This window comes from Nematolebias whitei, chromosome 11 (genome assembly GCF_014905685.2).
Source record: "Nematolebias whitei isolate Nwh7 chromosome 11, NemWhi1, whole genome shotgun sequence".
Lineage (NCBI taxonomy): Eukaryota > Metazoa > Chordata > Actinopteri > Cyprinodontiformes > Rivulidae > Nematolebias > Nematolebias whitei.
The window spans coordinates 43,167,562-43,180,117 of NC_056508.1; the positions used below are offsets into that span (position 1 = coordinate 43,167,562).

Below are 12,556 nucleotides of genomic sequence, written 5' to 3' on the forward strand. Positions count from 1 at the left end.
AATTTAATTTTTTCTCTCTGTCCTCCGGTGGAACCAGACGTGTCTCCCCCTCTCCCACCCGCTTCCCAGCTGCACTCTTTTGTCCTGTGAACCCTTAAAAAGCCCCTTTTTTTTCTGCATACCTCTTAATTCGAAGGATCAGCTGGACTCTCAACAAAATTGATCAACTTCTCCTGACAGGAGTCAGGGTACAAGGAGGACCCTCTTACCTCGACGGAAACAAATTGGATTCATGATGACAACTGGTTATTTTGCTGTTTGGTTAGTGAATTCTGGATTGTCTATAAATTTGTGTGGATGTGTCGAATCTCGACAACGCTCAGACTGAATTTGTGGAGCTGCAGCAGGGAGCTGGAGCAGGCTGTTATCAGGACTGCGGACTCTATAGCAGCACACATGAAGGGGAAATAATCTTTGAGAAGCTGTGAGCTCGACTTTGGTGTAAAGGATCAATTCGGCTGTTTTGGAGTTCCATCAGAAGAATACGTACCAGCGAGACTTTAATAAGGCAGAAACAACAATTCATGAGTTCTGCCTGACCCAAACGGTGGCCTTGACGCCAGACTTATCTCAACTCCTCTGGACTATGCTAAAACTTTCCCTTAAAAATTCAATGTCTTCACCGGCCTATATGTAAATGTATAACGTCTTTTTTATGTTGCTTTGCTGTGGTAGGTTTTTTTGATGCCTCAAATCGTGCCCTGTCTAGGACACGGCATGAGAGATCTTTTTTTTAATACCGTCTCTCGTCATGTTTTCTTCCCTTTTCTCATCTAAGCAAAATATTATTCTGAATAAGAATAAGAAGGCCGTGCTTTGTATAGTTGCAGCTTCGTGCATTCCGCACATCTTTCGGACGACTGTACGTACATGTTTGCGTTGTATCTCAGTGCAATGCCAATAAAGTTTATTCTGATTCTGATATTGGTAGGATGTTAGAAATGCATCTGCCAGGAAAATGACAAAGAGAAGATATATGGATGCAGGTAGAGAGGACATGGAGGTGGTTGGAGTGAGGACGGAGGATGCAGAGGACAGAGTGAGATGGAGGAGGAGGACTCGCTGTGGCGACCCCTGAAGAGGGAAAAGCCGAAAGAATAAAAAAAAAGAAGAAGAGGATGCATTTGTGTTTTAAATATTCTGCTCAGGTTCTGGACCGGAGGGTCTGATGGCGCTCATACAGAGAGACTTGGGACATGGCCCACTTCTACGTCTACAGATTAGAATGCACCAAATGGTTTTAATTTAAAATCTTTAAAAGGGAACAACAAGGTTTACGGTGTTTTACCTAATGTCAGCACAAAACGCAAATATAAATGTAATCAGATATATTTTTTGTTTTTAAATGACATCTACATTAGGCTTTAGTTATTTTGTCTTCTTTTTTATTTTTACTAGCATATGACTTCACATTACCTCAACTCTGTCATCTTTCTTTCTTGCTCACCTGCAAAGCTCTTGTTAATTTAACTGTCCACTGCTCTCCCACATCAAAATGTGATTTGGGAAGGTCAGAAAGGTGGATGTTTCATAAAGATCCATTTGGAAAAAGGTAATCTGTTATGTTTACGGTTATGCATCTTCTTATCCATTCATCTGTGCTTACAGTAGTCTAGACATTCATCTATCTGATTATCTGTCCAGTTTTAAGAAATGTTTCTTTTCTTCTGTCAACAACATCCATTTTTGCTAGTCTTTAAAAGAAGACTGCTTCACTGGTGGACAGAAAGCCACCCAAGTGGAAAAAAGGTAGATGGCTAACGGATATCCTGGGTTTATTAAAAAAATCTAATTATCTTCTTGGATGTGAACTGCTTTAATTTCTTGAGTCCCAAGCCTTTGCTGGTTTGGGTTATTTTTTTTATTTTCCTCTAGACGCCTAAGATTTGAAGAACCTCATAACCAAAAAGCAAATAAAAATATTTTTAGCAATTAGAAATTAAAAATATAAATGGGTTTCATTTAAAATTACTAAAAACAAATATTGATATGGTGTATCCTTCCGACTCCAATTTGTCTTGAGTTAATCCCTAAAGTCAAAAGTTTTGCCATTTAAGAAAATGGTCAAGTACTTCAAAACAATATCTAAAGTAGACTGACTCTGAAACCAAACACAGTTGCATGTTACTCAGTGTAAAGCAAACGGTAAAGTATAGCAATGTGTCATTTGAGTAGCAAGTGGGAAGTACGTAGTGTTCTCAAGTCCAACTTTCATTCACAAGATCAATTTCAATTTCTTGGTTTGCCATAATAAAACAGTTTTCTAACCTTACTTTAAGATGTGTTGAGTCCTACAATCTGAAGTGTTACAGCGGTTATTATTTTGAGCAATTATGACTTTCGTTTAATTTAGACCTACCTTAGATGAACTTAGGATTTTGAAAAACAACCCAAAATTGACTCTCTTCATCAAATAATAAAAATGTACTATCTAGAGCCTGACCGGTATATCGGTAAGGCCGATATAGATGCTGGAGACATATCGGTCTCTGATTATTTTCCCAATACGTGCCTATATAAACATTTCTAATTTAACCACTAAAATGCTGGGAAACAGCCGTAATTGTACAATATATCCAGCAGAGGGCGCATGCAGACTACTTTCAAGTCATGGCCTTAAGTTTCACTTTCACAGCACAACCGAAGTAGCAAACAACTAAATATTGTGTAACGTATTTTGCTGAACATAGGTAAGTTTATTTTGACTGATTTGTAAAATTAAAATAAATCAGCAATAATAAATTATCTTCAGTCTTCCAACATACTTATTAACTACATGCCTCTCAAGTTAGCAAGATAATGTTTAGATAACCTAGCATAAGTTATTGTCTTGTAAAACTTTATCCAGAACAATAAATCTAACATAGCAGTAAAATTTCTTTATTTTTTTTAATGAAAACTTTTATTTTACCAGGAAGAAATCCATTGAGATTATTAATCTCTTTTACAAGGATGTCCTGGGCAAAATATATCAGTGTTGGTAACATTATCTTTGTTGTCCTCAACGAAATGCATTGTTTGTCTGAAATCTTTACTTCTCTGCAAAAAATAAAATAAACTCCTCTGCATTCAATACTAATTAGGCTTTCACCATACACGACTGTTTAAACAATGAAGAGGGAAAAGCGTTTGTTTAATTTATATTTTTGTAACACATTTGATAACTTTATGGTGAATAGAGGAGGATAGAAAGTGTGAATGTACGTTAGGAAGACTGTTTCAAGACTTTGTGTTAAAACAAGTTTAAAAGTAGCGATTTAGATTCTTGGGGAGGACAAGCTCAAACATTTTCAGCCATTATATCGGTTATTGGCATCAGCCTCCACCCTCCCAATATTGGTATTGGTGATAGCAAAATTTTCCATATCGGTCGAGCTTTACAACTTTAGGAAGCAAGAAAGTCTAGTTGCCCTCTATTCAAGCACATACAGTTTGGACTCTGCTGAAAAAAAAAAAAAAAAAAAAACTACTATAAAGTTAAGTCAGGTCCACTGGACAGTTTCTTTTTGTTGAAACATGGGTGGGGGGAGAGGGTGGACTACAGAAACCACCTGAGCACCGTCAAACTGGTGGACCCATTATGAGAAGGTGATCATTTATAAGACTGAGTTTGTTGCAGCTCCTCGAATTGATGACGTCTTTGGGATGAAAGACAAAACGTTTGAACAAAAAGAAACCGTGCAGAGGATCTGACTTAACTTTGTTAGATTTTTCTACCTGGATTATTGAGCATGAATCAGAACACTCTTATTCATGTTTTAACCATTCTCAAACTTTTTTTAAATGTGCATACTTGCATAAGATCCATAACGATTCCTGCAAAGACCAATCCAAGTCCTGATATCAGGTATGGCACTATGACCTGAGCCGCAATGAGCCAAGAACTCTCTGGTAGGAAACCATGTTGTGACCGAGTCAGCTTCCACGTCACACCACGCAGCTTCTTGCCCTGGTAGCGCAGCTCCAGCTCCAGGCGGGTCACTACCATGTTGAATGGGATGTCTTCAGATCTTCAACAAGTATCCCATGATCAGCAAAATCCAAGCGAAACACGAGCAAACAGTTAGTTTCCTGTTTGTCCAAATAAACTTGTCTTGTTTCACCAATTTTAAGATGTAAGCAGGGTCACTGGTGAAATGGATCCAGTCTGTGTTGTCCTAAATCTAAAGTAGGCCAAGAGCAACTGGTTAATTTGTGGATACAAGGCTGTTCCACGCTTAAGGGCTTCCAAGAAATTAATAAACAAACCTGCTGAAATTAGCTTCTGCTGTGATTTCAGACGATGAGATTTGTCACATTTCCATTCCTCCCAATTACTGATTCTTTGCCACAGGCAGAATTAAAGTTAAAAACAACAACTTTAAAGCTAAATGTAGAGCAGGGGATTGGGGCATTCTTGGCGACATAGTGAGTCAGCATTGATGAGATATGTGTCAGATCTGCTGAGAAACACATTCATTAACACCATTCTTCATTTATAGGTCACAGTGTTTTACAAGCGCACGTCCACAACATCTGAAGTCAGTGTCCCAGTCTTTTTCTCAAAAAGAGTTCTAAATACCTTCAAAAACAGATCCACATATGTGTCAGAGGTCTGATGGAGCTCTCGTTGCTCCTGGTTCAGTTTATGTTCAGTCCTTCCAGTTGAGAGAAGATTTTTTTTTTGGATGCAGTCTTGATCCATCTAAGCCAGTCTGAAAGACACTCCAGCTGTATCCTGCAACAGCAATGTGTTGATAAGACAACTCAAGAAGATGTAGAACAATCCAAAAGGTTTTGAAAGTTGAGATCAGCAGGAAGCTCACTTGTCTTTACCATTCCTGGCTACTGTTTTCTTTGGCAAGATGAAAATCAGGGTGAAGAAAAAGAGAGAACCAGGGATTCAATGAGAAGATGCAGCAGCCGGCAGCAGGGAGCCTGAAGGATTTCTTTCCTCCTGTCAGAATCAGGGTAGTCCTGCTCCCCTCAGCTCTGTTGTGACGTAGCAGGAAAAGAGGCAGGACTGTCTGCACCGTGCAAACTCGAGGGAAATGACTGGCTTCCCATCCACAATCTCCTTCATGCTATATTTTGCAGAATCTCTCTCTTTCTCACCATGTGACATCCCCTCTCCTACGTCAGAAGGTCCCTCTTTCATCCATCCTTTTCTAATCGCCTTCTCTGTGTCGTGACTCATTCTTTCTCTTCATCTATTCCTTCCATCTCTTCCTCTTGCCCACCTGCTTACACGTTTTTGTAATGTATCTTATTTTCTGGGACTCCATTAAAGTAAACAAGCAGACTCACTGTAATACTGACCTCAGTTCAATAACTCAGCAGAACTAAAACTGATTCTACACAAGGACATTTCAGATCACAGCAATGTAAAAAAAATACATATTTGAGTCAGTAATAATAATATATCAAAGTAATACCTTTTGTGAAAATAACAGAGAAATGTTTGTTTGGCAAATCAGTGCATTAAATATGATCTAACTTACTGGGTTTAAGTCAAAGATAAAACGTTTCTTTCAGTTTAAGCCAATATGAATACACTACCATCCATCCACTTTCAAAGAATAACCAGGATGACTTCAGAGGGATGCTACAGCAATTAAATCTCACACTGATGTGATTAAAAATGACTAAAACAGGTTTAATGTTAAAGTAGCATCAAAGTCCATGCTCAATAATCCAGGTATACAATCCAACATTTTTCAGTCAGGTCATCTGGACAGTTTCTATTTTTTGGTGCTGAAACGTTTCACCTTCCATCCAGAAGGCTTCATCAGTCAAGGAAACACACAACACAAAACTGATTCTTCCCCCAAACAGCTTACTCTAAAGTGGAACAAACCAGTTATGTTAGTGCTAAGATGGTCTCTTTGGCACGCCCCCTCCTCCGGTGCCGGCCCTCTTCCTCGTCGACAGTCACGTCAAAATGGTTCAAAACCAACAAAGTCCATCCATTTGTTGGATTGCATACCTGGATTACTGAGCATGGACTTTGTTGGTTTTGAACTAGTTTGACTTGACGAGGAAGAGGGCCGGCACCGGAGGAGGGGGCATGCCAAAGAGACCATCTTAGCACCAACAAAACTGGTTTGTTCCACTTTGGAGTAAGCTGTTGGGAGAAGAATCAGTTTTGTGTTGTGTGTCTCCTTGACTTGACAACAAACCTCTTCTCACAGCAGTTTGTACCTAACAGTTACAATAATGGGGTGGCTCCAAATTACAGAGAAAACAGTCAACAGTTCATATTATCATCAAACATTTGAGTGGATACAACTCATGGGAACATGTTGTTCTTTGAGTTACTATTATTGGAACATGGATTTTTCCATTTGTAAGGTATCTCATTTGATCCATCCATCTAACCATTTGTTATCTTTCGCTTGTTCCAAAGTCGGGTCATGGGGGTTAGCAGCTTGAGCAGGGAGGCTCAGACATCTCTTTCCACACTCTTGCCCTGGTCTCCTCTTCCAGCTCTTCTGGGTGGACTCCAAGATGTTCCCAGGTCAACAGAGACATAGTTTCTCCAACGTGTCCTGTGTCATCCCCGGGGTCTCCTCCCAGTCAGACATGCCTGAAGCACCTCCCTAGGGAGACGCCCAGGAAGCATCCTTACCAGATGCTCAAACCACCTCAACTGGCTCCTTTTGTTGTGAAGGAGCAGCAGTTTGGCTCCGAGTCTCTCCTGGATAACTGACCTTCTCACCTTATTTCTAATGGAGAGTCCAGCTACCCTGCAGAGGAAACTCATTTCAACCGCCTGCATTTTCAATCTCATTCTTTCGGTCACTACCCAGAGTTCGTGACCATAGGTGAGAGTAGGAACGTGGACCGACATATAAACAGAACTTTGCCTTACAGCTCAGTTCCCTCTTCACCACAATGGACTGGCACAGAGTTTGCAATACTGCAGACGCTGCACCAATCTGTCTGTCAATCTCACGCTCCATTCTTCCCTCACTCGTGAACAAAACCCAGAGATGCTTGAACTCCTCCACTTGAGGCAGAACCTCACCCTTGACCCGAAGAGAGCAATCCACCCTTTTCCAACTGAAGAAAAAGGTGGATTGCATCTCATTGCAACCGTATCATCTCATTTGATGATACGGTTCAAATGAGACACAAAGTATCTGGTAAACTTAACTTCTTAACCCACATAAAGAAATCTCACCAAATCCTATTTAAAATGGCATGTTATCATCATAACTGTGGTGCCAAAATAACTTCATTTTCTTCTTGTCTTCTAGAAACACTTACTTGACTTACTGATTTACAACTAGAGCATGCATTTTGTTCTCTCAACACTCCTGGTTTGCTGTAAGACTTAGATAACACATTTCTGTTTTAATCATTGGCAACATTAATCACAAATAACTTCTAGGTGGCATTCCAACAAGCATCTTTAAACTTATTTTTACCACCAACACTATAATTTTTAGCAGACATTATGTGTCTAATAACAATAATAATAATAATGATCTAGTACAGTGGTTCCCAACCTTGTCCTTGAGGAACATGATCCTACGTATTTTAGTTGTATCCCTGTTCCAACACACCTGATTCAGTGAGTTAATCACCCATTCATTCAAACCAGGTGTGTCAAAGAAGGAAAACGACTAAAACATGCAGGATAGTGTTACTCAAGGATCAGCGTTGGAAACCACAGATCTAGTCTAGTGTTTAGGCAGCCATTAAAATCCAACAGGTTTTTTTATGGCTACAGTGCAGGTTTATAAAACTACAATAAGATGAAAGAAAAATAAATAAACCACTTGGCTGTAAAACTAAAAATGCTACTTTGGAATGTGGGGATGTCTCATTTAAAATACAAGTTATGGGTATGACATCAGAAGGTGGCTCTATAGACAAGATAAGCAACTACCAGTGGCTGCAGTAACAATCATAATGGAGACTGAGTAGCTTTCCACTTAGACTGATGCATGTCCTTTTTGTCCTCTACGTTTTGGGAGACCAACCTCGGCCAAACTCATTACTAGTCATCATCCATTTGCACATAAGCGTAACAAACACTGTACACACTAGAGTACGGATGAAAACGTGATGAGCAGCATGTGACAGAGTTAGTCATTTTGGTGTAGGGCAGTAAAGGAAAAACAGAGAATACAGCACATTGTAAACCAGACAGCAGAGTCTGATTTTCTTTCAGTTCAGCTGGCTGCAGGCCAAATGATAAGTACACCTAGCAATGTATGAAGACACAACCCCACCCCTCTCACAAACGCAAACGCTACATCGATGGGGCGGCTGCGGCTGAGAGGTTAGAGCAGTCGTCCTCCAGTGCAAGAGTTGGGGGTTCGATTCCACCAGCAGTCACATGCCGAAGAGTCCCTGGACAAGACACTGAACCCTTCATTGCCTCTGATGTATGTCCCATGCATGAATGTGATCTAAAGCACTGATTAGTCTTTGTAAAGGTATAGTAGAGTGCTGTATGAATGGGTAAATGAGGGCACAGATTGTAGTGTAAAGCGCTTTGAGTATCTTGATCAGATAGAAAGGTGCTATTTAAATGCAGTCCATTTACCATCAATATAAAGAAAGCACGTATCCTATTACCTCTGCACAGAAACCCACACAGATGTTATTATTTTACTGAAAACATTCTTACAACTGGTTGAGGCCAGCAGGTTATTAAACACCAATGTTTTAAATCACTCTAAAACTAAATTATTTATTTACTATGACAGTCCTAAAGTCTAAGCTATCTCCTGTTGGTGTAAAGAATGAGAGGGTGACACAATATGCAGATGACATTTAAATGTGTCCTCCCATTACTGCCACAAAAAAATCTCTCTTTTACAGCAATCAGACAAAGACTGACATTAGAGCTCTGAAATATGTATCCCAATTTCATTTTAAATGCAACGACACTAAAGTTGGCCTTATTTGGAACTTTTTGTACAATATTTTACAGGGATCAGATTTAGTTACACTACAGTGAATAAGATACAAAAAAAGTTTGTATCACTTGTGACAGTTTTAACATCAGTGGAGAAAAAAGACATCAGTGGTTGAACTATAAGTAGATGGAGCTATTATGACAAAATGCCATATTATTGTAGAACAGTCCTGCAAATCCAGTAACAACTGGTCATTTGATCTCAGCTGTTTGGTATTGCTTTTTTAATTTTTTTTTTCTTGTGAAACACAGATTTTTATGTTTAAAAAGTGCAACTAGAGATAAATGAATTTTACTTACTTGCTTATGTATTTTCTTATACATCTTCCTATTTCATTCAACCTTTATTTATACAGGCTAATCCCACTGAGCCTCAGGGACTCATTTACAAGAGAGACCTGATTTTAACTGTCTGTCCAAACAGGTCTCACTTGTAAATGAGTCTTTGAGGATCAATGTGATTTATCTGTTTAAATAAAGGTTGAATGAAAAAAACGAACAAAAAAAAAAAAAAACCCCAAAGAGTGATGACAACAGTAGACAATCATAAAAGAAAGGATACAAATTGAGAAGAACAAATAAAAGAAAATGGTATAAAAAAAGAAACAAAAAACAGCTAGATTGTAAAGCGATGTAGAATACTAAAATACTAAAAACAGGAACATGTCTACATTGGTTTTTGCCATTGTGAATTTTTAGTGGTCAACAAAACAAGCCTTTAAGATGTTTTATAAGATTATATAAAAGGAGATTTATAAGAGATTTGAGTTTTAAGCTTATGTTTAATGTCAAATATGTGTCCTAACCACTTTGTGTTTATCTGCTTTACTAATAAAGCTCAGTTTAGCAAAGGAATTACAACTAAACGTTTCTAGAATGAGCAGCTCTTCATCACAGGAGTTTGATGTAGCTAAAACATCGATCTGTGCTACTTTAGTAGTTTAGCATTAGCTATTTACTTGTGATTTCTTCAAAAATCTTCTAGTTCTGCTTTGCCGTTCTGTGTCGAAGGATCAGAGACATAGTGGAGAGAAACTGTAGAAGCAGAAATATTAACAAAGTTACAGCGATGCCTGGAAAGGAACAGCTCGTATATCAGAAGACGCTGCTCTGCACTTTACTCCCCTACTGCTTTATCAGTGCTTCATGCTGCCTGGAAGATTCAGCGCCGTATGGTTCAATCTGAATAATTTACCAAACTAAATTTCATGTTGGTTTAGAAAACGGTTGTTCTTTTTGTTCATCAGAATTAGGGGTGCAGAGAAAAATTGGAATCGGATAGATTCGCCAGACACTGAGAAATTCGCACCCCTAATCAGAATACTAAAATATGAAATGAATAAAGATGAACGGTTTAAACAAGATTTCTGATTTTGTCTCTTTGTCCATGAGGAGCTAAAGTCAGTATCAAAGCCACGAGGTGCGAAAATCAGATTAACAACTTAAAAAGATGTGTTTCTGCAAATAATAAAGTGAGTTTTGGCTACACTAGAGAAGAAGACGAGACTATTTCCACAGCAGTCATTGGCTGTATGCTAGAGCACTTTTATACTTAAACTTAAACATTTTTTTTTTTGTCAACAGTGTAAAACGGGACATAAAAAGCTCTAAACCCCCCAAAAAGCATCAACCAGCAGATAAAAATACATCTGGTTCATCTGTATGGCAAATAGTAGTTCAGAATCTTGGTGTGGTGTCCATTTGCAATACATCGAAAAATAATAAATAATATTGTTGCTTATTAGAAACTGTAGAGAGCGACACGGTTGCTCAGTTGGTAGAGCTCTTGCCTCTCAGCGACAAGGTCGCCGGATCGAATCCCAGCCGAGGACCTTTCTGGGTGGAGTTTGCGTGTTGCACGTTGAACGAGTGTGAATGGTTGTTTGTCTCTGTGTCTCTGTGATGGATTGGAGACCTGTCCAAGGTGTCCCTCGCCTCGTGCACAGTGATAGCTGGATATGAGCACCAGTGACCCCCACGACCCAAAAAGAAGCAGGTAAAAATAATGGATGGATGGAAACTGTAGTTTCAGATAAGATTGCTTCTTTGGCTGTTTTTTGTTGCTTCTTGACATGGGAAAACATTTTTTTTTTTTTTTTGTATAAGTGACTGAACTCCTAAAATGATTTTTTGATTAGTTTAATTTTAAAACGCTGAACTGATTTAGTGTTAAAGTGACTGTTTCTCATGTTGAACTGAAAGCCTGTGCAGGAGACAGAAGTTGAGCTACAAAGATGGGCATAGAGTGAAGAGAAAAACTGCCAGAGAACGTTGGTGAACTCACCTGGACATTGTCCAGCACCATGCCGGCCATCACCATGCCCATCCCAGCCAGCAGGTAGGGGAAGAGCACCTGGAGGCAGATCGCTGCGGATGACTCCTCCTCCATTTTGGCAACAGACACTTTAGGTCTCTTCTCTGCCACCTTCTTAGCAGAAGGCTGAAGGGCTGGTGATAATAAGAAGTCATCTTGTGCATCTGAAGAGTCTCCGAGGTGGGACCTGGGACTCCCGCCAGGACTCTTTCCCTTGGGACGAGACTTCTTGCTCTTCTTCCGGTGGCGGGTTTGTGGGGGTGCTTTATCCTCACCGGGCATGGTGGCTGTTGTGGTTTCAACCAGTCAACTTGTGTTACCTAAATCTGAGGATAAAGGACAGAAAAAGATTTAGGAAACATCAGGTCTGGTAATTTATTAAATTTTAATGAGAAGAAGAAAAAAACACCTTTGCCATTTTATAATTCTCCTATTAGGTTGATGTTTACATCTTTTGACTTGTTTACATAAAATGAACTCTTCCATTTAACATTTGCACAACTAAAATCTTTCATTTAAAATAATCCTCATGCATTTCTACTGTAAAGTCCCCAAACCTTGTCAATTACCTGTGGTGGCCATTTTAATTGGATTGACTCCAAAAGATAATCAGTTGTAGATGCACATACAATCATAACTTCCTGAACGTTTCAGTTAAATCTATCCAATGGTTCAGGGCATAGTTTGCTAACAGACAAATGTGCTTGACTCCCAACAGTTTAAGCACTAAAGTCTGAGTAGCACTTGGATTATGTGTTGTTAACAACTCTCATATACTACCACATCAACGTTTATCACAACATCTGAACATTTGACTGATCATGGTCATTTTGGACTTTTCTAATACCAGTTGGCTGCAGCGGCCATCATACATTGGGTTGGTTCAAGAAAATTCATAAGTTGTAGACACATAACCATTGACAATCTCATGAAAGTTTCAATAAGAACAGTCCAGTGGTTCATGAGATATTTTGCTAACAGACAGACAGTGTTGACATCAATCAAAAATAATGGCAATAGCACTTAAAATATGTTGGATGATAGTCTCAGCTACTGCAGCACCAAACTTCATATCAAAAACTTTAAAACTGCGTTGTTTTAATTCATGAGGTCAGCTCGCTGTGACAGCCATTTTTAATTAGCTTAACTCCAAAAGTTTCTTGTGTAAATGCACAGAGCAGATTGATACAACTAGATTATTATTAACATATTACAGTCCGATTGATTAAAACTAGATTATTATTAACATATTACACATATTACAATCCGATTCATAAAACTAGCTTATTATTAACATATTACAGTCCGATTGATAAAACTAGATTATTATT

At 38.9% G+C, this 12,556-nt stretch overlaps 1 protein-coding gene across 2 annotated transcripts in view; it reads right to left on the reverse strand.

Annotated features, from left to right (window-relative positions):
* The window catches only part of LOC119417176 (solute carrier family 41 member 3), a 29,895-nt gene that overhangs the window by 16,780 nt on the left and 559 nt on the right, over positions 1–12,556 (reverse strand). Inside the window, exon 2 of one of the 2 annotated variants that reach the window (XM_037684387.1) lies at positions 11,196–11,551. In XM_037684387.1, coding sequence (XP_037540315.1) covers positions 11,196–11,507 — 312 coding nt within the window. In that variant the 5' untranslated portion in view covers positions 11,508–11,551. Of the gene's footprint in view, positions 1–3,793; positions 3,989–11,195; positions 11,552–12,556 lie in introns of those variants that run through there. The other variant, XM_037684389.1, reaches the window with a different exon arrangement.